The sequence below is a fragment of the Priapulus caudatus genome, unplaced genomic scaffold, assembly GCF_000485595.1.
Source record: "Priapulus caudatus unplaced genomic scaffold, Priapulus_caudatus-5.0.1 Scaffold875, whole genome shotgun sequence".
Taxonomy (NCBI): Eukaryota; Metazoa; Priapulida; class Priapulimorpha; order Priapulimorphida; family Priapulidae; genus Priapulus; species Priapulus caudatus.
This window is the reverse complement of record NW_014577936.1, coordinates 42,248-69,193: the sequence shown is the minus strand read 5'-3', so window position 1 is coordinate 69,193 and position 26,946 is coordinate 42,248. Positions and strand designations below refer to the sequence as shown.

General features: G+C 40.6%; 2 protein-coding genes across 2 annotated transcripts; one reads left to right on the top strand and one right to left on the bottom strand.

Moving 5' to 3' along the window:
• The first annotated feature begins 412 nt into the window (after positions 1–412).
• Positions 413–13,632, top strand: LOC106814137 (chromatin assembly factor 1 subunit A-A-like). The gene is made up of 8 exons (XM_014818426.1): positions 413–556; positions 884–973; positions 8,877–9,011; positions 9,494–9,574; positions 9,916–10,038; positions 10,187–10,348; positions 10,637–10,754; positions 12,060–13,632. The coding sequence occupies exons 1-8, from the start codon at positions 461–463 to the stop codon at positions 12,854–12,856; spliced, it is 1,602 nt and encodes a 533-aa protein (XP_014673912.1). The 5' UTR covers positions 413–460; the 3' UTR covers positions 12,857–13,632.
• Positions 13,633–17,240: 3,608 nt separating this feature from the next.
• Positions 17,241–26,742, bottom strand: LOC106814134 (failed axon connections homolog). Its single transcript, XM_014818419.1, has 5 exons — positions 26,530–26,742; positions 23,666–23,804; positions 22,682–22,878; positions 21,389–21,594; positions 17,241–17,344 (listed from the first exon to the last, which is right to left on the bottom strand). The coding sequence occupies exons 1-5, from the start codon at positions 26,643–26,645 to the stop codon at positions 17,241–17,243; spliced, it is 762 nt and encodes a 253-aa protein (XP_014673905.1). The 5' UTR covers positions 26,646–26,742.
• Positions 26,743–26,946: the final 204 nt, after the last annotated feature.

Below are 26,946 nucleotides of genomic sequence, written 5' to 3'. Positions count from 1 at the left end.
GTGAAAGGTGTATCGTGAGTTATCTATATCGTCCCACCCTTAATCTGCTATTTATTTGAACTTTTATTAGATTCACTATTGTCTATTTAATGTTGAAGTTGTGTATTTAGTGTCGTAGTTTGTGATAATTAAGAGTAATTTGATTCCTAATCATAATTTTGCCATAACAAGCAACTTAGCAATTAGATTGTGAACTGGGGATCAATCTGTGTTGTGTTTAAATGAGCAGCATTGAAAGTATGACCTCATTTCATTTCAGTTTATACTGAAATCATGCGGACTACAAAGTCTTCCGGTATTCGTAGCCCCATGTCATTGGGAAAAATGTTATCCCTTATTATTACTATATAACAAACACAGATTTATGAATATCGTTGTTTATTCCCTATCCTGTTTCTGATCGAAGCCTTATTACATTTTCACTTGAAAACTTCAGGGGAAACCTATTACTGGTTCATTCATGCCGTATGAGGTAAAGAAAGACCAAAGACTCGCACCTGTGTGCAGGAGATGTCCACTAGATATTGAAACATGTGATAATACGATTGCACCACAGGTGAGTTGTGAGCATGTTTAGGAGCTGATGTAGATGCAGTCGATGTCATGTGTGTACTTCTATTTTGGTCCAAATGGACGATCAGATGCCCACAGAGATGCCCGGGCCGATGAAAACCCGTTTTCATGATAAAATTGACGTTTTTTGAGTTGCTTGTTCTGTTGATGGCACTACAAGAAAAATTGTGCAATTCTAAAAGTAGAATGGCAGAGATAGAGAAAGGTTTGACCTTTACATTGAGTACGCGTTTCCTTAGGAGGTTAATTTCGAAGCTTTAATTATGCTCTTGAAAACATCATTTGACACATTTGCTCTGGGATTTTGTAGACAGCCATCAGTTCGTGGTTCAGTGATATCAAGCTGAAGAAAAGAGGTTTCTCTAAGAGGACGTGGCCTAGACAGTTTCAAGATATTCAGGTATTCCGTCGATATCTCCCGATTTGTCATTTTTGTGAGACCAACGATTAGACACGGATAAAGTTTAATGATTAAGGCAAGACTTGAGCTCAAGTTTATCGAGGTAAACACAATAAATCATAGGTAGACTAAGGCAACTAAATGTTGAATATTGCCGGTTTTAGTCTGTCTTACTCCTTTTGATACACTCCTGATACCATCCCTGTGTCATCCACTGTTTCGGCGCGTATGTGAACACATTTGGGACTAACAGGGTTTACTAGAATCCCACCACTCCACCACAGAGTCATTGCAGTAGACGTGAGATGAGCGCTGTCGCTTCGCGGCACTTGTTTACTGTTTGGGATGGGATGCGGTGCGATGGGATGGCATGGCATGGCATGGCATGGAATGGGATGGATGGATGGATGCATGGATAGATAGATAGTTAGATTTTTTTGGGTATTTTCCTTTCAACCAAGCGGTCACCAACTGAGTAACGCCACTGATTTCCCCAGGCAACGCCGGGTATCCCGCTAGTTATATAAAGGTGAAATTCATATCCATGACTAACTGAAACCGCTAGATTGTTAAAATGTTCTGTGCGAATGCGAAATAATGAACTGCAGTTTGTACGTTTTGTCCATAACACCACCACTAATGTATCAGTGCTAACTGTGTTAACTGTGAAGCTTGGCCATTATGTGCAAGATAATAATAGTTGTGAGAATTGTTATAGGTCTGCACAGATCTGCACTCTATAGCCAAATTTATGGAAAACCTCGGTGGCCTAATTGAATTATTTTTTTTACACAGCGAGCCAGTTTGATAATGACACCAATGCAGACGTACCTAATTCTGGCTCACCTGATGCAAACAAGTCGAACTTGCAAAGAAAAGAAGCCGAATCCGTGCCGAAATGCTTGAAAACTCCCACTTCAGCTAAACGACGAACAACCGTAAGTGTAAATCAATATTCATGAGTGGGAAACAGAAAACTATTACAAGCATGGTCGTTTTATGGCAGAATTATCACATTGACAACAGCGTATAGGGACGTAAGAAACGTCACATTCTTTGATTGCCAGATAATAAACTACTTAATATGATTTTGTCTAAAATGTATTTGTCATTTTTCCCCAGCCCGATTCATCGGCAAAAAAAGAGGAAAGGTTGGCAGAAAGGAAACGCAAGAGTGATGAGAAGGTAAAAGCATTATACTAGTGAATCAAAACGATGTCAATATTCATTAGTAAAGCAAAAAAGGGGCCCAGCAGTCAGTTTGTATAGATTACACATTGATTATAATTTAATTCAATGAGGTGGTCGCACAGCCATAATGCCAAATCAAACCTCAGATTATATGACAGAAATATATTATCAGATTATATGGCAGAAGATATGAGGTCATAATAAAGAAATTAACAGATGATTGAGCTTCAGGTGGGTGGCGGCAGGTACTGGCATTTGTTGATGTGGCCAACCCACTACATTCAGTACAATATGTAGTCTCATTCCAAGTCTTAAAATGCTTTGTTTCGGTAATTGTTATTGTTATAAGTTCTTATTCATTATGCGCAGAATATGGAGAGAACTGAAAAGCAACAGAAACTAGCTGAAGCTAAAGCAGAGAAGGAGCAACAGATGTTAGAGAAGAAAAAGAAGAAGCAAGAGGAGAAAGAGAAGAGGGAAGAGGAAAAACACAAGAAAGAACAGGTGAGGTGTAGTAAATATCTTTATAGTGCTGATGATAACAATTTCTAATAACACTTATGTAATAATTATATGCAACAAGATTGGTATGTTACTTTCAATGCAATTGACGTAGAATTGAAGAATTCCTGCAAAGCTGACAGAAGTACTATTTGCAGGGGTTGAAATTAACAGTACTCCGTTACTCCAAAATTACCAAATTTACCCACACATTACTCATGCACTGCAGATTGCAGTAACAACTAGGCATGTGCTATGACATGAGCGGACTTTACTCCTTTTAGTAAAACTCACGGAATGCCAAAATTCGAAACTACTAGAATTGTTCATGAAGTAGCAGGTTATAAAATCTGGTTGTCTGTATTACTACAAGACAAAAAAGGTTAATTTCTCACTGCTATTTGCATCTTTTTTTTAGAACCATGACCCTTTCCTATGCATGTGTTTCTGTTTTTTTCTTTCCCATGCTCCTGGTGTGTCTTTTTATAACTGACTCTTTTTTCCTTTTACAAATAGACTGAAGGATTTTTTTTATTTTCCACGTATGCGATGTCCTTTCCTAGCGGATTGTAAATTGGCATTACAACGAGTTTGTCTTGCTAGCATATATAATCAAATTAGAATCAGTAGTGATGTTTGCTTTTATAAATCAGGAGAAAAAAGAGAAACGAGAGAAAGAAGAACAGGAGCGGCTGGATAAGCTTAAGCAGAAAGAAGATGAAAAGAAGAAAAAATTAGAAGCAATTGAGTGAGTCTCAGTATTGTTGTTACCACACCTCACTAGCTGAGAATCATTTAACTTCTGCAAGTCAATTTGGCAATTGTAATATACAATTTTTGATGGGTGCATTTGTAATAATTCCAGAGTAAAGAATGAAGAGAAGCGACTGAAAGAAGAGGAAAAGAAGAAAGTGGAAGAAGATGAGGTAATTTATAATAGGGAAAAGTAAAGCAGTTATCGTAATGAATATGTTCGTAACATGTACAATTCAATTTTATTTTATAATTTTATCAGCTATGTTTTTCTAACATTTTGCTATGCGAACATAGTGGCATAATGTGAGATAAATTTTTGTTATGTACTAATTTGTATAAAAAATTTCTATTTTTATTTCAAAGATGAAGAAGAAACAGCAAGCGCAGACAATGTTTAAGAGTTTCTTTATCAAGAGTAACACGTCTCCCCCACCTAAGGTAGTACTATTTGTTAGATGCAGGGTTCTCCAAGAGCACTTATAGCCTGGCGGCCCGCCATGCTATTGTCGAGCCCCGCCACTCTAAATATCATAGTCGCCATGCTAAATATAGCCCCCGGACCCCCCTAGCACGCAAACCGCCTTCGGCGATTTGCAACTAGGACTGTAAAGGCAGCACCCGCCATGCTATAATGAAAAAGCTTGGAGAACCCTAAGATGTGGTCTGGTATAGCAGGGATGAAAATTAGCAGGCGCCCAGTCGCCCGTGGCTCCTAGATTTTAACCTGGGCCCCTAAAAACCTCTAATTATTCGCCCAGGTGGCGAATCAAGCTATAGCCACACTATCCATTTTAGTCTCATAAACAAAAAAGTTGAACAGCTGTTCACACATTGATTTTTTGCTAAATATATGCAACACTTACTTGCACGTAACTGACAGCATGCAGGTAACTGCAAAATAAATATCAAATTACACGCTTTACAGAGTACCATGAAAGTTCTATTGAGCCATGGATGCTGTCTCATTCATTCCATCACTTTTATCCTTACAATAAAACGTTGCACATATCGGATAGCAGTCGGCAGATACTTATGCTGTGCATTGGAATGATAGCGGCTAGCATAGAGTTCAGGAGTCTATCATTGTCTTTCTCAGTGAAACAGTCAACCAAAAACCGAATCTTTATAGTAACTTGCTAGTATTTCCCGTATTGTGTTAGTAATAGCTCAGTGTTACTCGATTACATTGAACCAACCCATTCCTACAAATAAATCCTTTTGCATAGCAACCGAGCTACACATTCTGCTAATTCCGGCGAATTTATCAAGGTAAATTCTTGTTTGAAATAAAACAGACGTAGATTAGAGTTATAATTTAATATAAAAGTTATTATAATTTAATGTCTATCAAAATTAAAAAACTTAAGTTTGCTGATAAAATTTAATAATCTGATTAGCGTAGAGTATAAATAGGTTAATTTTGTATGGAAAACCAGACTAAATTATTGTTGGAGTTATATTCTGGCATCAAAAAACCTAATGAGAAAGGAGGACAAACCGGAGAAGAAAAAGGAGACCAGCAGAGAGATGAGGAAAACACGAGTAAACACTGCATTACTTGGAGAAAACAGGCCATGGTTGAAAGACACGGAGATGGATATGTCTTGACTAGCGTTAAAATCATTGGGACACGAACACTTTTGCATTTGGTGTCAGATGCTATAAACGTACAGTTAAGTAAAGTATGAAGAGTCAAACAAACAAAGGCTGTGGTTTTGCGCAATGCTAAAACACAACCGAACCAATCTCCAGCTGCCAGATCAACAGACATTAAATGCAGACATTTTGACGAAACTTGAAAAGATAGTTCCTCACTTGCCATGCTCTGGTACGCAACAACCGACTCTGTCGATTTTATTGGTAGGATCTTAGAGAGAGAAAGTCGAAGGCTTCGACTTGAGAAATACAACACACTCAGCAAAGAGTTTATCAAGCTATTGCGAATGCACTCAAGAAGTCAACACTTATTACAATTCATCGTTTTATATGTTAATATCGGAGATGCAGACTGAATCTGATTAAACAAGAATGTGTATTACGTTAGCTCGATGCGCCAAGTAGATGTCAATTTATAGTGTAAATCTGCCGACAAGCAGGCCGTAAATATTGAAATGCCTTCAGATTTGGTCAATTAACAATTTTGACATGAATGGCAATTTATTGCAAAATGTCGTAGCTTGTGATGCAAGGTGATGGTGGGAGAGATGCAAGGCTGCATAGGGGGCCTTCTGCAAACATCAGCAAGTTGGGTCTCCGCTATGGCATAAGGCTAGAATTTCTTTAAAAGATGCATCAAGAGTGAAGCTGATAAGACAAGGCTATCAATACATTCATGGGCCTGATTGTTTTTACAATAGCAGTCTATTATCGAGCTATGTTAAAATGCGACGCGATAGTATGGCTCTAAAAACAAACAATGATAGAGTGCTTTTTCTAACCAACTCAGAATAGCTTGATGTGAAACAAGTGGATTGGACAACATGCAGTAGCGACGAACTCATTTCGTTACAATAAATAGGAATCTTGGTCCAGCGTGAAGGCAAGAAGGTTTCTGTGACTTAACTCAAGCACACGCTTCTAAGTCCTGAAGCGAAAGAGCGTCGTTATGTTTTCTCTTGTTTTTGATGACAGATCTGGCAACCCTTCACCGGATTTCATACGAATCCAGGAAAGACATGTCTGATTTTTACAAGCAGCCATCAGCTATAGTCGCTCAACATTGAAAGCATATACGAAAATACAATGACATGAGTGATGCCCACACAAACTCGTAAAGAATTGGAAAGAAATCTGTGAGAATACAGCACCACTGCTTGTTACGAAATTTGGTTGCGGCAGATAGTAAATCTGTAAAGAAATTCAGCTTTGGAAAAAGAATTTTCTGTAGTTTTATCTACAGAGGTTGTTCAGCTACGAGATGGAATATAGATTGGCACAGACTGAGAATCAGTAGATCATTGGTCATGAAGATTCGATTATTCTTGAACACTTCAGACAGTGCGAGGACATGCAGTGTAGACTTAGTAGAAAGTGAATTGGAAATATATATAAAGAAGAGTACCTGGATAGACTTCCAATTGGGAAAGACCTAGACTGGTTTCTATTAATATTTCGGCTAAAGGCAAGCTCACCAATTTTGCTGTTCAGGATTGTATCTAACATGTCCACCTTCTAGCGCAGAGCAGATGAAGGATTTTCACTGAAAGCTTTATAAACAATATAGCGGAGCAAAGGGACAAACTTCTCTAACCACTGTCTGTCTATTAAATGCTTTCTCTGACATCAAGACTTCATCCCATAAGCAACCACATTGGAATGAATTTGTGTTCTTCCAGAAGCCGAACACAAATATGCAACACAAAATACTTCCTATACAGCATTCGCTTCAGATGCTAGAGAATTTAAGAGATCCTTGGTAACATTGGAGTTGTAGAGGGTATTCTGTGTCACTATAGATCAGATCAGAGATTGACTCTGAATCCTCTGCATCGATCTAGTAATAACAGTGTTTAAAAAATGATGGAGGATTCACGATTATAGTAATCCCTATTATAAATTTTTATTTCACGTGCATAATGAACATACTTAATATTTTTAACAATGTATCATTTCAATTAGTGTTGAGTTTTAAAATATTGAGTTAAGTTTAAAAATAAATATCTTTGAAAAGTTTTGTTCTTTTTTTACCTGACATTAGCATGTTTAATAAATTGTAATATACTTGTATACAACTGTACAAGATGATGAAAATAGTTGGCCCTGATCAAGTTCTGGCCCCAAAAACTTCATAAGGCGTAAGCGACTGCTAAAATGTTAAGTTTCTATCCCTTATAGGGTGACGGACGATCTATTTATATTACAGTATCATATACAACCTGTGATACAGTAATCGATGCTTATTGACTATTCACGATTACATAGATATCTCACCATATACACAGGATATTCACCAAAAAACCATCATTTTCTGGCATAGCTCATGAGGATAAAAGAAACAAAAGACAATTCGCTAGTTCAAAGCCAGTGTTTTGTAGCATCCATATTATGATTTGTAATCATTTACATGGATATAGTTTGCTGTAGATTATCTTTGAGTATTTGACCAATAGTAACGATTGTAAGTTGTATCGTGAGTTTATCTATATCGTCCCACCTTAATCTGCTAATTATTTGAACTTTTTATTAGATTATCAGTATATGTCTATTTATGTTATTGTATTATTTAGTGTCGTAGTTTGTGATAAATAAGATAGTATTTGATTCTAATTCATAATTTTGCATAACAAGGTAATTAGCAATAGATTGTGAAATAACATTCAAGCGTTTGTGTTTAAATGAGCAGATTAAAGAATATGACTCATTTCATTTCAGTTTCATAATACTGAAATCTAGCGGATTAACAAAGTCTTCCGTGTTCAAATTCGTAGCCCATGTATTGGGAATAAATTATCCCATTGATTACTATATAAACAAACAAGATTTAATGAATATCGTGTTTTATTCCCTATCTGTTTCTGATCGAGCATTATAACATTTTCACTTGAAATACTTCAGGGAAAACTATATACTGGTTTATTCATGCCGTTATGATGGTAAGAAAGACCAAAGACTCGCCTGTGTGCAGAAATGTCACTGAGTATATTTGAACTGTGATTAAATCGATTGCACCACAGGTTGAGTTGAAGAAAAAAAAATATAAAATATATAGAAAAATAACTGAGATGACACGAATGTCATGGCAGATGTCTCTATTTTAGGTCCAATATGCACGTCAGATGCCCACAAGATGCCGGACCCGATTGAAAACCTTGTTTCAATGATAAAATTGACGTTTTTGATTTATGATTCTCGTTGATGCATACAAAGAAAAATTTTGTGTGCAATTCTAAAAAGTTCTAGAATGAATGGCAGAGATAGAGAAAAGATTTGCTTTACATTTGAAGTACGCTGTTTCATATTAGGAGTGTTAATTCTCTAGCTTAATTGCTTGTGAAAAACATCATTTAACATTGCTACTCGGGATTTTGTAGACTAGCATCAGTCTTTGGTCGCGTGATATCTCAAGCTGAAGAAAAGAGGTTCCTCTAAGAGGACGTGGCCTAGACAGTTTCAAGATATTCAGGTATTCCGTATATATTTAAGATGAAAAAAATACTCATGAAATACCCAAAGAAATTGAATGCCAACATGTTTATATATATATATCAGTATTCAATTGTGCTTTTTAGTGGAAGCAGATGAAGTCATTTCTGTTGCTTAGCTTGTGTGCATACATGTGTGTAGTAAAAAATATTTTTGATCGAAAGCAGTGTTAGTTAATTCAGTAAATACCAATCTAATTATATTTACTATCTGCTACTCTTTGTGCCGATGAGAAGGTATGCACGAGTTGATGAGGCTACGTTGGAATTTGCATTCATTTTTACTTGTAACATAACCAATACTTTCTTGACAGGTGGTGGATGAGAGCTGTCCTTATATGAAGGTCAAGCTATTGCAGTTTTATGCGAACTACAGACCAGCCTACTATGGCACATGGCGCAAGAAAAGTAATACAATCTGTGGCAGAAATCCCTTTAAGACTGATTTGGTATGTAGTCCTAAAGTGTACAATAGTCAAAGAATGTTTTTTATAAAGGCTTATTATAATACGTCATTTTATTGAAATATGAACGAGACATTAGGTCGACTCTGCTAGTGGAGGAACCTGGTCTTTTATGTTATAATGAATGAAAAGAATAATAAATTAAACCTTGTTTTATGATTGACAAGCACTATTAATAAAAATTACGATTAGTCGGTCGTACCTGCATCACCAAGAAGGATTTGAATGCTGTTGCTATACTACCAGTTTCTCAAAAGTTGTGATATTTTCCGAAGAATTGTCATAGCAGCGATACAAATGAGATTATCAATGATTTCAATGTAATTCTATTACACAGTCACTATCTAACTCAAAATTTCGTTGCGAAGTTTGCAAATTTTAAAACTATCTTGGATTCAAATTGAGACAGCTTTTACAGAGTTAGATTGTTGATATTATACTCTGCATTTCATTGACGTTTTCTATAGGTGTTTTTTGACTATGACGTAGAGAGTGATGATGAATGGGAAGAGGAGGAACCAGGAGAAGACATTGATCATTCTGAAGGGGTAAGGGCTCCCACACACGGTGCACATTTGGCGCGCGCCGAATGCGCACGCAAACCAGCCCGCACACGGTGCACATTCGGCACAGCGCACCGTGTGCGGGCCCTTTAGCTTACGTGCAATTTTAGATATTTGAAATTTGGCATATAGTGTAAATTAGTACTTTGTTTGACTTAGTTTATTACTTAGTTTTACATTGATCACATTCATGGGCCTCTGTTTTCGTCACCAGTTGGGAATTACAAATGTCTATTCAATACGTTACTGTGATTTCAATGATATTTTACTCGTGTATTGCTTTGGTAGTTTTCACGGTTTTATTGATTATTGTTTGTCAAATAAAGGAGGACAATGATAATGATAATGATAATGATAATGAGCAAGAGGATGATGATGATGAAGATGATGGCTTTCTTGTCCCCCATGGCTATCTCTCCGATGATGAGGGAGCAGATAGAGAAGATGAGGTAAGATCATCAGGTTTTGAAATATGGTTTCAATACACAGAGGCATTCTTCTTTTCTATTTCTGATGTTCTCCTTTCACGTAATGCACTACACGAGCTGCTTTTTTATGAGAGTTCACAAGACAATGTTCACTTTGTTTGATTGTCAGAATTCGGATGCAAACAAGGTGCGTATGGAAGCCCAACAGCAAGCATTTCACGCTGAAATGAAGCGTAAATGCATACAACTAAAGCCAGTCATGTTTGGCTGCCACTGGAGTGACCAAATGACAGACAACAGTCCTGGGCTGGACTATCTCCTCAAGTTCAAGGTAGATGTTTAACACATCTTTTCCTTTGCAGTGACATGTGTTATATTTTTAAATAGAGGGTTTCGCTCATGTTCGCAATCGGGTACACATATCGGCATTCATAATTCTGTTATTAAGTTAGACTGCCGAGATCAATGGCTTAAAAATGGTCAGTTATTACTGAAATGCACACGTCTCATTTAAGTTTATCACACATATCCATGCAATGTCTGTTAATCCATACTGGATCTTAGATGTTGGTTAAAATAACAACTATATCAATATAAACGTGAGAATTTTACTCTGAAGGTTATTTGCAACGAAGTTCTACCCGTGAGTACAAGCTACACATTGACAGAATGTAGCAGTCCAGATGCAGACCTGACAGACAAGAGAATGACTACCAGCAAGGCTGTGCCAGATGAAGGTGTGCCTCTTCAATTGTAATTCCACGCCGAGCAAATATGTTTGCAAAATATATGATATAAGATATGCACAGGCAATATCGTCAGTATACTTAGCAGTCAGGCGACAGTAAACAGCGTTAGCACAGCGAAATCTATACTAGGAAAACTGCAACACTTACCACGGCATTATATATCTTTCTCTTCTTTCTTCCAGCTTCTTCTCTCGGCTTCCGTTGCTCTGTCTGCTCCTGCATCTCGGCATTTCATGCTGTCCTCCCGTCTCTCCCTCTCTCTCTTCTTCTGTCTCTCTTGCTCTCTCGTCCGCTCTCCTTTTATCTCTCTCCAATCTTCTTCTTTCTTCTCCAGTTTTCTTCCGTCGCTCCGTGGCTCGTGAATCTTTCGTAGCATCTTGCGTTATGTCCGCAAACCCGGTTCGAACTGTCGACGGCACCAAAATGTAACGACGAAGATGATCCGCTCTCCTTTTATCTCTCTCCAATCCAACCTCTTGTATCATAAAAGTTTGTTTATTTTAATGGTACACATTCACAATAACCTTGCTTCCAGTTTCAAAACAGCTTAGGTGATTAACTGTAATCTTTGATTAAACATCATAGAAGTGCCTGTACTCAATAAGAATATAACCTTGGGAACCTTAAGTGAAGTATATGGCCATTTGGGTATTTGTTGCCCTATTGAGCTGCTTCTGGTCATAAATTTTCAAACAGCTCTTAGTACAAGCAAGACCTACCTCATCAGAATGCCGGTATTCTGATATATGCACTATTGAAGGCTATAGTGTGTTTCAGATGTGTGGTGTTCAGCTTTGATTAACATGTGATAATTGTTGTAGGTGTCAACGTCGCTACCAGACCAAGACGTGATAGTAGTGAATGAAATATCAAGCATCAATATGTGCGATGACAGAGCCAAAACACCAGATGGTAATGAAGCGGATGAAGATAATGAAGTTCAAATAAATAAAGACATCTCTGTTGAGATGACCTCTTCGGAATGTGAGCTGAACAAAGACACTACAGGTAGGTCTATATTATTAGCTCATCTGACATAGTCAGATGCAGCTTGTGGAATCGCATGAGCGTGCGTCCGTCCGGCCGTGCGTCCGTCAACAGTTGGGCACAAATCTAAACGGCTCGACGTACGGATTCGAAAGTCGGGACGTGGGAGGGGGGGGGGTCCATTTTACATTATTAATATTTACTAAATGGTGCAAAAGGTCATAAGTAAATTTGTCTTGCTATCCAGTGAAAATGCTATCTTCCAGTATTTGCCATCTGCCATTTTATTTCCCACTTACGTTCCAGCATTTCCTGATCTTGTGCGGCTGCTGCACGGCAACAGGCACGGCATCAAGAAGCTAGTGATGGAGTTCCGCGAGTACTGGAGGCTGAGGACAGACAAGAAGCAGAGTGACGGTTCTATCGGGGCTCCGGGCAACACGCAGGCAGATCAGACATGCGCGGAATCTACGGTGGCGAGCGAGACGCCTGATGAACTCGCGTACGCCATCTCCAAGCGGCAGCTCGAGAAAACGATCACCGCGATCGCGACGCGCGAGAAGCGTACGGAGTACACCTCCTGGTACGTCAGTGCAGACGCCCTTAAGAAGTACAGCCTGCCGGAGCCGTCTCTACCCAATGACTGGGAGCACCTTACCATCTCAAAGGCTACCCGCCGCCCAAAGAAGGAGCCAAAGCTCACAAAGCCGTCGCCGTCGATTGCAAAGTTTACACGCCACATGTCGCCGGAGTCGGTTCTAAAGTCTGTTATTGCAGAGGGGCCAAGGACGCCCGTTTTGAACAGAGGTATTCTTAACTTTGTGCGGAAGAGATCCTCGGAGGGTCATTCACCGTTGAGCGCCGTCACAGCGTCACCGAAAGCACATCCTCTCCCGCCCTCAACCAATGAAATTGCACCTGATTTGGCAGTGCAGCGGAAGATGGGTATTCTGCCATTTACCAGGATGAAGTTGCCTGTTGCTGTGCAGCCAACTGGATCTCTGCGAGACGACCTAGGTCAGAAGTCTCCCAAGGAGAGCGGTACTCCACACATGATCAGCATGTCAGGCACCACTAGTGACACCTGTATAGTACTGGATTGAGAGAGAATAGACGTTTGCCTTTATCGATGTGATGGCAATGAGCACCTTACAACACATGCAACAAGTGATGTGTTCCACCTCACCAAATGTTCTCTCTCTTTGCCTATTTGGCTCTTTCTCTTTATGCACACTCATGCCTATTACTCTCCCTCTTAGAAGGTTGCTGGCCACGATGTTGGCCATAGTATATTGGAGCTAGTGTGCAGGAAAACGACCATACACTGGCTATAGTAAATCTGTAATTATGTACGAAATCAGAAGCAAATGGTCATAAACGTGCATAGTATATGCATTATTATCATTGTCTTTGTATGCTAAAATTAGTTTACCTGACTATATCACATTTTAAATCGCGAAATGTTATCGTGAACAGTACTAATATATATTGTATAGTTATATATATACACAAGTCGATGTTATAGTAGTCGATGTTCACACTATCCATGTAGAACTGAGCCATGTCCAAATATCTCGGTTAAAAATATATAAACAGTGTATGAAATGTACACAATGTATGTATTATATAACACGTAACCTCTCAATGTGTACTTAGTAATGTCGATGTATGAAATTAGTGGGTTTTCTAGTGTATGAATGTAATCTGCATTACTATATCACACGGCAACACAACTTTATCTAGTTAATACCACCGTTTTCCTTCACAACTTACGTGACGTTTTGACAGATGCCGTCTGTACACATTGTATATTTTGTACGTTCTGTTTCTGTACTGGGTAATTGCTTGAGATATTTTAATACATAAGCATTTGCCTTGACTTGTTTTTTTACTTCTATATTTTGCCATATCCGCTAATGCATGTGTACTAATGCTTGATCTCACCTAGAAAATCTAACATGCAAAATTTATACTTGATACACGTATAGACTTGATACATACATATCTGTATTAGTGCTATATTTCACGTCTCAGAAAATATAATCATCTTTACCAAGAAAAACACATTACAATAAACAAATTATTATGCCATAGTATCTGATATAATATCTGATCCAATTAAGTTTACTGATGCTTGATATTCTATCTCACCTAGAAAATCTAACAAAAAATTTATACTTGGTACATGCGTATATAATATTAAGTGCTATGTGACTAGTGCTGCCACGTAGCGGCACCCTCCATCTACGCCCGGGGGAAAATGACACCCCACGGATATCACAAAGATTTGGATATCTTGTTGTGCAGTGCCCTTGCCGTTTACATAACACATTACATTTTACATTAGGCATAATAATGTTACATGTATAGTAAATAATTTTTGCTTATGCTAAAGCTAATGCCTTACTAGTGCAATCTCGTCAAGCATTTCCCATTTATACCTGTATCCCCTATTGACGCTGAGAGGGTCTATGTCCCCCAGGGTACTGCCGGAACGTACCCTGGTTACGGTCCGGTATACCGGACCCGTGACATCGCTCTACTCCACTAAAAGTCTAGGGAGTCGCCTATGCCTGAGCTGCCCTAGACGCGCTAAACCCTAACAATCAAATAGCTTAGCAAGAGGGTACGTTCCGGTATACGTACTGTACCCAGGGTACGCTCTGGCAGTACCCTGGGGGACATAGACCCTATGAGCTCTATTGACCGTAACATGACTACTGACGTACTGTACATGATCACCGTACATAACTCCAGTATCCATAACAATTATTTCGTAACATTATGAACAACATTATGATTAATTGACAATTGTACATCATTTTGCGAGAACACCAACTGCCACATCTTGATAGATAATGCACATAGCCATGATGCAGACATGACTAGCAACATACTGCATAAAACTACGTATATTATATAGCACAGATGATTCTACAAATTATACAAGAACAAGTGCCGCAGTGACAGCGCTCACCTGACAGCAGGTGTTCTGATTGGCTAACTCCTGGCAAACGAACCTCAAGAGCACCCTCACCCTCGCCTGCGTTTGCCTACTCCTCGTTGTCTCTCTCATTGTATTTCTGCTTTCGCTCTCCATCTGCTCTTGCTCTCTCTTGGCCTTCGGCGCTCCTTCTTCCCTCGATCACACTCTCTGCTCTCTGCTCTCTCCTCCTCTCTCGATCGATCACTCTCTCTCTCTCGTCTCTCTCTTGCTCTCTCTCTCGCGTCGCAGCTACACTCAAACTCTCCCTCGATTGTCTCTCTGCCTTTCTTGTCTTTGTCCTTCTCTCTCTTTCTCTCTCTCTCTGTCTCACTCTTTCGCTCGTCTCTTCCCTCTGCTCTTCTCTCTCTCTCCTCTCTCTCCTCCCGCTCTCTCTCTCTCTTCGCACTCTCTCTCCCTCTCACTTATCACTCTCTCTCTTCCGCTCTTCGTCTCGTCTCTCTGCTCGCGCGCTCTCCTATATCTCTCCTCACTCTCTCCCCTCACTCTCTCTCTCTACAATTTGCTCGTTTCTCGAGGCGGTAGCGGTGCGGACCGAGGCTGTGCGCACTGATTTCTATACAGAATGTTGATTGTCATCAGACTGGATTGTCCTGATTGGGTTTCTAACCGTAGCAAGACCGTTCTTAATAGGGCTAGCAAGCGGTACCACGTTATTTATAAATAACTTCTCAACATACAATGTTTATAACTGGAGTAATGGTTATGTCGGAATTGCGGCAGACCGATGGTTACATTACTCCGGCAGCATTTTCATAACCGTCAGCAAGCGGCCAGCGATGGTAGAGAAATAGTGAAAATTGCTCCTAAAAAGCTGCTTGTCCTGCGGACAAGCTAGCGCGGACAGATCTAACTTTGATCCTACGTGGAAATTGGACGAAGTACGTGACAGCCCTGATAGCCCTTATTTCGAACACTGGGATAGTATCAGCAACCTTCTCGACAGAAAAGTGGTCCGTTGGGAGACGTAGGAAAGTTGGCCGACGAATGGCGCGACTATGTTTGAATGTCTTATGTATTAAGATGATAAAGCATCCCATCGTATTAGTATAGCAACCAACCTATTTCTGCAAGACAGAATAAGGTAAGCACTCCATCCATTTAGGCCTACGCACAGAGCCTACAGGACTAGAAATAGACGCAGCTGCCCCACCGATGTAACCTATTAACGCCCTAGGCAAAAAACGTACACCCCGTACTATCAGGCGCCACCACCATGCAACTGGCAGTGGCATAAATTAAGTTACATTAACACACTGACAGTAACGAGAATGCCCAATAACGAAATTATAACGATTTGAAAGGAGCACAAAACTCTTCGTTCAACCCAAATTTAGCTTTTTGAAATTTTCACTGTGACATTGTAGCCTCATATTACGATCCAGGCATGTAAATAGATTCTAACTAGCAAACGCACGGCAGTCAAATTCTTTCTAACAGTAAACAAATCCATGATGTTAACCCTCCCTTGAAGGGTCTAAAAAGTTATCCGATCACTTGACTCTTCACATGTCAGCAGAAAGAGCACTTTCATGGTCCTTTATGCAAAAAAGCCATAAAAATGCTAGTCAGCCGCTGAACACAAAGAGTTTTCCAATCGCGCTTCTGTCAGTACCATGTCCTCAGAAGAATGTCTAAAATCTGGCCCGTGTGGCCCACATCTGAACTTTGACCTCGCAATTTTCGGCACCGTGATGGCTTTCCCTACCATAAGCTATACACTGACTATCACGAGCCTAGGTCGAGCCGTTTAGATTGTGCCGCAATTCTGCATTCCTCCCTATCACCTTAAGTTAAGGGGGAATGTTCCTTCTTTCACCTCTTGACCTTTGACCCCAGCTTCGACATCCCAACTCGTTTTCGGATTACCTCCCGCACGTCCCGAATATCGGTGACCGTATGTCGAGCCCGTTTAGAATTGTGCCCCAACTGTTGACGGCACGGACGACGCACGGCCAGACGGACGCACGGCCGGACGGATGCACGGACGCACGCTCATGCAATTCTACAAGCTGCATCTGACTATGTCAGATGAGCTAAAAACATACCTAATCTACTACGAATACATCAAGTCTAACATCTGTGACAGAAAATGCAAGCAGTATACCTACGTATACACATGAGCAGCACACAGTATCAGTCTTATGAAATATTTAGAGATATCTAGACACGATTCTTCCAAGACAATCCGTATATAGCAGGATGCACAGCGTGTGTTTATGCTGTCACAGTGACCTTATCATTTTTCTTCTCTTCCTTCTTCTCCTGGGCACGAATGCATGCATCCAGTCGGCCAGTAAGTCTCCTTCATCCTGTAGGCGTATTCCTTCAGGTTTTTGAAGCTTTCCTGTTGGATAATTTCAGTTTATATTACGTAAATATTTAATTAATTATGTTAGCAAAAATATGTTAGATGGTGTGAGGATAAGACACAAACGACTATGCACATATCGCCATCCGCCAACCTACCATTGATGAGTGCTTCATGTGGTGAGCCTGGCATGTTCCAGACCATTTGAGCCAGCATACCAACACAGTGCACAGTCAACTGTGCAGGCCTCGTCCCCCATGAAGAACCTCTTCTCACCTGTAGAATGTCCAGTGAATTATCAATAAGTGACATATATTTGTTGTTGTTTTTCATGTTATGCAATAATTGACCTATTGCTGGAGCGAGAAAACCATACTACACTGGCCATTGTTGCTAGGGTCTCCAAAATCGACCAGGCTATAGTGTTTTTGTTTCCCCCAACAGATTTGGCCTTTTAAGGGGGCGTGGCACCATATTTTCAAAATGCCACATTAAATTTCGAAATACATTTGTTTGGGCATATGAACCTGATTTTTGGTGCTTAGATCTTGTACTATGTAGCACTTCAGCACTTGCAGCATTATTAGAATGTGCCTATTACAATACTATTTTGCTAAAGCTATAACTGTCAATTAATCCGACTGATGGTCAATTTATGTCCGTTACATAACTTCGTCACTATCGTAAGGCTATGAAGTCAATGTATTTTGATGTCATAGTAGAAGAGCAATTCCCATTATAACTAATCTGTATTACCACTCTGAGCTCAGGCTAAAAACACAATGTTGATAAACGCGCAATGTGGACAAATGCTCCATGTCATTAGTATAAATTAGAGTTAAACTTTTAGTATTTTACAGCATAGGGTTTCAGAAACAAACTACTACAGAATGTGGTCAACGTAAACAAAAACAGATTCGCTGCAAAAAAATGCAGCACTATTAATAATAATAGCACACCACAGCCAATTAAGCCCATGCCAACACACCACCACCACCATACCAGAGGAGGGGGGCAGTTTTGCACCCACCTCGGAGAAACGTAGATACTCATACTGCCGCTCATAGGGTCTATGTCCCCAGGTACTGCTGAACGTACCCTGGTATGGTTCGGGTTAGGGTTAGGGTTAAGGAGTAGGCGTAGTCGACTCCCTAGACTCGTTAGTAGAGTAAGTGAGGTACGATCCGGCATATTAGATAGTACCAGGGTACGTTCCGGTATACCGGACCGTAACCAGGGTACGTTCCGGCAGTACCCGGGGGGGACATAGACCCTCTCAACCATACTGCCATAGACTAAGGTCCACGAAAATGCTACATCGTCATGTGCAAACGGTTATGGTTGGCCATCGTACTCAGAAATAAAAAAATTTACATTGGCGAAAATAACTTAAAGGGATGCATTACCCTAGGTTATTCGGATGTTTTCAATTAAAATAGGTTAAAATTATGCTACTGTACTGTGTACATAAAAAGTTTCATGGTTCAATATTCATTAAAAACGTTTTTTACACGTTTCAAAACTGACAGCTATACGGTTGCTTACAACGACTGTGGCGCCACTGGAAGCGTATCCACTGAAAAATTTGCTTCTGCTCCTAAATTAATTAATAAGAAACACCCCCGGTCTGTAGCCTGCAGCCGAAACATTGCTTTGCGCAACTTTTAGTGGATGCACTTCCAGTGGCACCACCATCGTTGTAAGCAACGGTATAGCCCTCAGTTTTAAAACCATAAACCTTGTTATGTAGCGTAATTTTAACCTATTTTAACTGAAAATATCCAAAGAACCTAGAATAATGTATCCCTTTAACACGGATAAATTATTTTCACCGCGGTTAAATAATCACATTTTAGCTAATCATAAGCCTTGTTACACAACGGTTAAATAATTTTTACTGCAGTCAAATGATCACTTCTCTGTGATACCGTGTAAGTTGTATATATATATATATATATCTCACTGATGTACTCACATGATCAACTCACTGCATTTAGAAAGAGCTGTTGACAATTTATCCGTGGTTACATTACGTGTAACAAGGCCTCTGATTGGGTGAAATGGTTATAATTTGACTGCAGTTAAATTATTTGTATCGCGGTAAAAATGGTTTCTTCGGAGTATGATGTCAAACCATACATGGTCACCATACCTGGTGTAAAATTATAAGTGACTATATAACAACCCCAGGTACTGAAATTACCCTTTATGCTTTGCGCCAGGAGGGAAAGTGATAATATCTGCGCTGCATACGCATGCTCTATTTTATCACATCAATCTCGAATCATAATCAATCCAAGAAGAATTGAATCCAAGATCATAAATGATAGCTAAAGCACGCGAACAGTGTCCCGACTACAGCCAACCCAACATAGACTGCATCCTAATAGTAATAAAGATAGTTTCCAGTACCCTATCATTGAAAGGCTAGTAATAACTATATGCTTACACATTACCAGATTAACTTCACACATATTCAACGATATAAATTTGGTTACTCGATATTCTATTCCCTTATTTCTGACCTTTAAAACAAGCCTAAGATCACTATTATTCACTATTATATATATGCGTATCATTATCCATTATGTATTCTGATAACTATAATATAAAAATATCTCCATAGTTTATTTAGTACTGTTTTGTTTATCCGTAACGGAATTACGTCCGTCCCCACTATACAACGCACACACACACACACACGTGTTATATAATAATTATATGACATTGTGTGTGCTGTAGAGTGAGCGTGGTGGTGGTGGGGGGGGGGAATACATGTTCCGGCTGGCAGAGATTCATCACACATCAACAATTTTACATTTCCACCTCTCCCTCCCCGGCGCAAAGCATTACCGGTAATAAGTACCGAGGGTTGACTTGTTACATAGTGAGCACCACCCACAACACAACTGGCACGTGGTTTGTGCCACGTGCTTTGCACCTCCCCCCCCCAAACAAAATTGGCTAGCTATATACGTCCCTAAGTTATACATACATCGTTATCGTAGTTATGCTTTTACCACAAAAAGAAACAGGTATCCAAGGGTCGAAGCTATGGGGAAACTGCAATTAACAGACACAGTCTAGAGCTAGCTACACTATTCTTGCAAAAGTAGTCTTACCCAGGTAATCAGATAGAGCCTTAAGGTCGCCATTCGTGATAGATATGACTTCATAATTGCTGTGGCGACCTATGCCTTGGGCATGGGTTGATTTTTTTACTCGATGGACGAACGCGGGTATCAGGTAGCTAGGTATCATGTTTCCACTTAACTCGGGAAGTGATGCACCCTTTTCAATCACCCATCGTTGTTCTACCATAGTCCTAAAGCGAAGATATAATTACAGCATTTCACAGTGAAGACCGTCATACTCGAACACTAGCACATCGGCTATCTGAAAACACAAGAATTTATCGAATGTGCTGCCCATAAAGACCGAGTGGATGACTTCCAATAAATAGAAATTGTAGCGTCTGCACTGAAATCCACGATAATGGAACAAAGAAATAAGAATTTGCCAGAAAATATGGAACAAGTGGGGAAAATGTCCACTAATGTCTACTCTTTGATGCACATGTACACTGTCTTCCTTAAAACATCAATGGCTTCACCTCATACTCCTAAGTCCCACGACCCTAGCTGGAAGTAATTATTGGTTATTTGATAGTGAGTAGAATAGCATATGCATTAACAGAAAATGCTGACAGAAAAAATAATAGGTGTGTACTATATCTAGAACAGCGTAGACTATTTCTCGAATCGCAAGATTTGTTTAGAATCAAGCTTTTCTAGCTGCTCATCAGATGTCTCATTTGCATGCAAAAGTAAAATGCATACCGAAACGAAAAGAAGACACAAAATAAAAATCGCACACACAGCACGCATCACAGTAAAAATGTTGACATCCTGTTATGGTCTGCATGCGAGAAACGTGTATTTTACGTGCATATAAAATGCCCCGTGACAGTGTATTAGCACCCAGAATGCAGGAGATTACGTGATTTCAAAGAGTTTCACAATATTGTGCGGCAGTATACAACGCATTCCCAAACTCACATTGGGGTAACGGTGCCCAATGGCGAACATATTGGAGTCGTTAACAAAATAACAGTGAGAAACCCTGATCAAGAAAATGCAGGTAATAAGTTGACTTATATTGCATTCCTCGATCCATGGCTTAATAAGCAAACCATTGTTGCAGCAAACAGTAGAGATACTAAAATTACGTTATGCACAAACTGTGTTAATCGACAGTACAAATGCTGAAAGCAATTTTTATAGCATGCACTAATTAATCATGAATACAGGCTGCAATCACCCAAGTAAACGGACAAAGCCTTCACATCTCCCTCGCCGATATGTTCAACTTCTTCACGGGTGTGTCGCCCCACACCCTGTCCCCATAGTTGCTTGCGGATGACAGAGCTCAGTGCTAATGGAACGAACCACAGCTTGAAACCAGTGTAGGGCATGATACTGCGTACTGAAGTCAGGTCGCCTGCGAGGGCAATGTAGCACATAGTCCTGTACGAATGCAAGCATTATCGTCATTTTTCATAATTATGCACATTATTCATATTCACAATGCTCACTGAGCACACCATTAATGGATCCAGTGGCAACAACCTGAGATTCAAGCAGAATGTCTTGCAGACCTACACATCCAAAGCGTTTTCCAATCATTCCAATATAAGACATGCCAGTGTGGAATTCACACACACGTATGAGAATACGACGTGAGATGTCATCAGTTTGCCAGTGGATCGCTTATATACATATATGCCTATAAGTATATAGGCATAAGTATATGCCTTGGTCAGAAACTTACAGCATGCCTTTCACTCCAAGATTGTCAGCGATGTATAAAACATTGGTGTAGCATGTTTGGAGTGTTATTTATGAAAGAACCACATGGTTTTATACGGAGAACTACCCCCTCCCTGATGTGAATGTAGCTGTACTATATATATCTGAATTAATGTTACTATGAGGCACTATTGTCAGAACGAAGCGGAATGCTACACCACTCACAGAACAGCTAAATAGGAAAGTAGTACTGTACAAGTATAGAAATTATACTATTATAGTTCATCCATTTCTAAACCCTCACAATTTACGGTGCCTGTGTGTATTTACAAATTATCAGCTATGGCATACGTGATATCACTGCCCGAACTAACCAGCCACAACTAACTGTAAATATCAAGCAAGCAAACATTGGGGGATACACTTGCATTGTATATTGGTGAATCATGTGCCTGCCAGACAGTGTGGCTCATTTTTTAGGGGTTAGATAATCAGCACACTGACACACATCACAGCAGACACAAAACAGAAAACCCAGCAACTGGATATCGAAAGAATCGAGACAAACCAACAATTATCTACACCGGGACAAGAATTCCCACATATGTAATAGTTGCCCCTATCATATCACAGACCTTTCATCATAAATCTACACGAAATTCATTGATATATGAAAGATCGCGATACGAAGCTACCGTCATATGAGATCCGACCGTAGACCACTACCGAGAACACTGGGTTGTAAAGAGATATTATTACCAAGGTCAGTAATCACCACAGGTCTGCGTAAATACTATATGCCTACCAGTAGAGGCTTTCCTCGGTCATCTTCTGGAATGCATGTGCAATGGCCTTCTCCTCCGGTGTGAGGTTCTTGCTCATATCAGTTCCCAACTTCTCCGTCAGGTAGCCAATGCAGAATTCTGAATCTGCGATGTCTAGCCCATTATAAGTCATCCACGGTGTCTTGCCCTTTGACGACATTTCCATCGAATGCTCATTCTAAACGCAACATAATTATCAACATTGTATCTCGTCATCATCATATATTGTTTTTGCAGTTCAAGGTTCATTTAAATTAATGATGAACCCTATTTGCAATGCAATGCGAGTCACTGCACTACGTTTCGGTCGACAGATGGCGCGCATGCGTTAAGCCCCGCGCAGACTTAATTGCAACTTGTTAACTCATGTATGCGACTCGTCTGTGATTCTAGAATCGCAGCCAAGTCGCATGAGAAATCGCTAGGTCTGCGGGGGAACGTGCGACAGCGATTCTGGTCGCTTGCGGCGAGTCGCAAGAAATCAAACATGTTTGAATTTCAGCAACTCGTCGCTCCGAAATCGCTTCCAAATCGCATGTGTGGGGGTAGGCAGCAACTTGGAACGATGACAAATTCTCATCCGACCAATCAGCGAGCACCATCTCATCATGTGATATTTTAATATGGCTACGCTCACATTTGTTTGGTTTGGTCGGATCCACGGATCTCGATCCGATGGATTCGTTGATCTGACTGTTTGTTTGGTCGGATCACTTGATCTCGATCCACCGAACCCGACCCTGCTAGCAAAGATGTGTATTCAAACAGGATCCAATATTGCGGCCCACGCCTCAGCCAATCACAGCTTGTTCTTTGTTATGAACCATCCCGTGATAGGTCACAGCAAAACGTAAATGGGCGAAAGTGAGTTTTACGTTTGTTTGGTCGGATCAGGATCATATGATCTCGATCAGACGGATTCGTCCCAAACAAACGCGCCCTAGTAGCCATGATGGAATACTTACAATGTAGGGTATTTCCGCCATACGCAGGTAGGTCTCTAGCTTTAATGGAAATGGTGACAAACTAGGAGCATATTTTGCTCTTCCTATCTGGTGAAGCACAACAGTGTCCTTTGGGTAATCTTTATGCTTTTTTTCTTGTCTATAAATAAATAAATAAATAAATATGCATATACATAGACTACTGGCTAGAGGCTGCTGCCTTATGATGTGGTATTGCAGGATAAGTTAAGAACCCAGTAACTACCGTGGAGATTACAGTGGAGGAGACTTACCCAACATTTTATGGTAAATGAAGAATTATTAAAAACTACACTCTCTAACTCTGTGCTGGGTTGTTGTAAAACCACACCCAATTTATTTACATTGATAATGTTAGTCAGTCAAGTGTTAAAATCACCGTACTATCATGTCACTGATGATCGATACAGATAATATCACGTATAATGTCGTTGGTAATGTCGTTGATAATGTCAATGATGTAAAAGTAAATGCTAATGTTAATGTGTGTGTGATAGTCCATATGCCGTCATAGCTGTAAGAGTCAATCACAAGTTCCCAGGCTTATGCACTGCTAGAGACAGTGCTCATCAACCAAACTTTTCGTGTCTAGGCACTTGATAGATCTACTATGAGTTCAGGCAATTCTAAAACATAGATTACCAGATGAGTATATTAAACCAGTTTTAGCATAAATGAATCTCGGTGGTGAAACGGTAAAATGGTCGCAACTTATTCCTTTAAGGAAGGCTACAGGCAGTAATGTAGCATTGAGTCTGGACAGATCGTTTTGTTCGATTTTTGGGCCCCCTCGTTGGCTGATCTCCGACAATGGGGCGCAGTTTCGTTCCAAGGCTTTTGCGGCCGTTTGCAGACAGTGGGGGATACGGCACAAGTTGATTACGGCATATAGGCCGCAGGCGAATTGGGTTGAAAGGGTGAACCGTAACATTAAAGCTATGTTGCAGTCATACGTTGCTGGGGATCATAGAACGTGGGATGTGCATTTGTCAGACTTGCAGTTTGCGTTAAACTCTGCGAAGCATGATACTACTGGGCACACGCCGGCTGAAATTTTTCTAGGACGTAAATTATGTTCTTATTTTGACCTCCAGTTGGGGGGGAGGAGAGAGTTTCGAACCCGCTGTACAAGCGGATTAAAGCCAAGCAACAGGCCGCATCAGCTAAAGCTAAGTTATACTATGATACCCACCGCCGGGGCAGCAGAATCTCTCCAGGGGCTAGAGTTATGATAAAGACACACCCGTTGTCAGATGCACGAAAGAACTTTAGTGCAAAACTAGCCCCTCGGTTCCAGGGTCCCTATAGCAGAGGTCCCAAGTTGGGAAAGTCCAAGAAAGGGAGCCAGCAATCCAAGAAAGGGAGCCAGGTCCATCGCCGTTTTTCGCCAGTGCGCAAAAACCAGTGAAAAATTGTGGCGGGCTGCGATATGTGTTGTCGCGGCACCCACCATTTTTTATAAAGTATACATGTAAAATCATCGTTTTATCGCCTTTTATTGTTCGCTGGAATCAAATTACATCAACAAAGAACGGCAAATTTAGAATTACTGATTTACTGATGTAAATTTTCATATGGCTAAAAAATGTTACAAACCGGGAGCTTCTGACCTCATTTCCGGGGCACCGGAAGCAGCGTTCATATCGGGAGTCTCCCAGTGAGACCGGGAGACTTGGGACGTCTGCTATAGTACTATACGGTGCTACGAATGACGTCACCTTGACGCTGTTCTAGCGGACGCTAAGGACAAAGAAGCGTGTGTGCCATGTCGACCAAGCGATAAAAATGTCGAATAATGGGCCATGAAAATATGTCGAGTAGAGGCATAACCGCAGGTGAAGAATCAATTTATCCTGCCAGTATGCGCGAACGATGCGTGCTGCGCTATGAGCAACGTAGCAGCAGCACATAACCACATGCTATGGGAAGTGTACTAGTGCATTTAGCATGTGATACGGTTGGCATTACACGATCTCCTCCGGGACACTGCTTCGAAGGAGAGGAGAGTGTAAGGGGTATACCGTCACATACGAGTCGAAGCCATTCTACGGGATTCTACAGATTCACACTCAGCCTACAACTAGGATTCCCGGCAAGCCAGGCAAGGCACGGCTGCCAGCGTAATAAGGGACCGCCTGAGATCGACTCGGGGTGCTTCATTCTACCAGACGGCCAGGAGAACCGACCGTGTAAGGATCCAACCCTTACAACTTAACGAGACAAAGATGGCGGCGGTGGCGCCAGATTTCGGAATAACGCCTTGGGAAATAAATTCATGATTTGAGAGTTTAAATAGAACCCTAACCCTAACCCTAAACCTAACCCTAATCCTAACGCCAAAAAGGAGCTTCAACGACCGACGGCTACCGTACCTCTAGCCACTGCATAAAACTTTTGGCCCAAGGATAGAGAACATGGGTCCCAATAAAACCAATTAATGTGCCTAACCCTAACCCTAACCCTAATCCTAACCCAACCATAACCCTAACCTATTATATTGATATAATATTATATTTATATTGATGTAAATGACATTGGTTTTATTGGGACCCATGTTCTCTATCCTTGAACCAAACTGGCCGGTACGCCTTCGGCTTCGTTTCTTTATTGGCGTACCGTTCGACATGATGACAAAAGTCAAAATATAAAAATCAGGATACTAAATTCGTGTTGATAGACAGATAGTTCAATACAATTTCTGTTAACTTGGCCCTTGTGGTACAAAGATAGAGAGCATGGTTCCATTGAGAACCATGTAGCGTAACTCAACGGCTTTGCTCTCACAACCATGCTCGATCTCTATCCATGTTGTACCACAGGGTGATACGTGAATCATGTGGGCCTACCTTGACTTTCTAATTCGCCATATTACGCCTATGGCTATGCCTACGAGTACGATTACTGCCAATACACAACCAATTACTTTCAAATAACAGCTAGAGAGTAAAGCCTCAGCATCCATGACCTCGAACAGAGCAGACCAACAACTCAAAACACAACAAAATAATCAACAGTGCAACTACGACAGAGAAGGCGTGTCACAGACCAGAATGTACACCACGACCAAACCACGACCACGCCTGCACGGTGGCGCCGCCCAGCGTATAGAGCGGGACCTATGAGCGGGACGCGTGATTTTTTTTCCCACTCACATAGTGGCATTAATTTGCATAAGCAGCGCTGATTGGCTGGCGGGGAGCGGGACATTCCAAGGGCAAACCACTGATCTCTATAATATATGAGGGGGAGGACAGGCACACGGT

Excerpts from the sequence above, each read along its gene's own strand:
- LOC106814137 (XM_014818426.1), top strand. The coding sequence starts at position 461 with ATGCCGTATGAGGTAAAGAAAGACCAAAGACTCGCACCTGTGTGCAGG. Across the intron at positions 9,012-9,493 it reads ATCCCTTTAAGACTGATTTG|GTGTTTTTTGACTATGACGT; the intron begins GTATGTAGTCCT and ends CGTTTTCTATAG. Across the intron at positions 10,349-10,636 it reads ACTATCTCCTCAAGTTCAAG|GTTATTTGCAACGAAGTTCT; the intron begins GTAGATGTTTAA and ends TTTACTCTGAAG.
- LOC106814134 (XM_014818419.1), bottom strand. The coding sequence starts at position 26,645 with ATGGATGCTGAGGCTTTACTCTCTAGCTGTTATTTGAAAGTAATTGGT. Across the intron at positions 22,879-23,665 it reads TGGCGGAAATACCCTACATT|AATGAGCATTCGATGGAAAT; the intron begins GTAAGTATTCCA and ends TGTTGCGTTTAG. Across the intron at positions 17,345-21,388 it reads GGCTTTGTCCGTTTACTTGG|GTGAGAAGAGGTTCTTCATG; the intron begins GTGATTGCAGCC and ends GACATTCTACAG.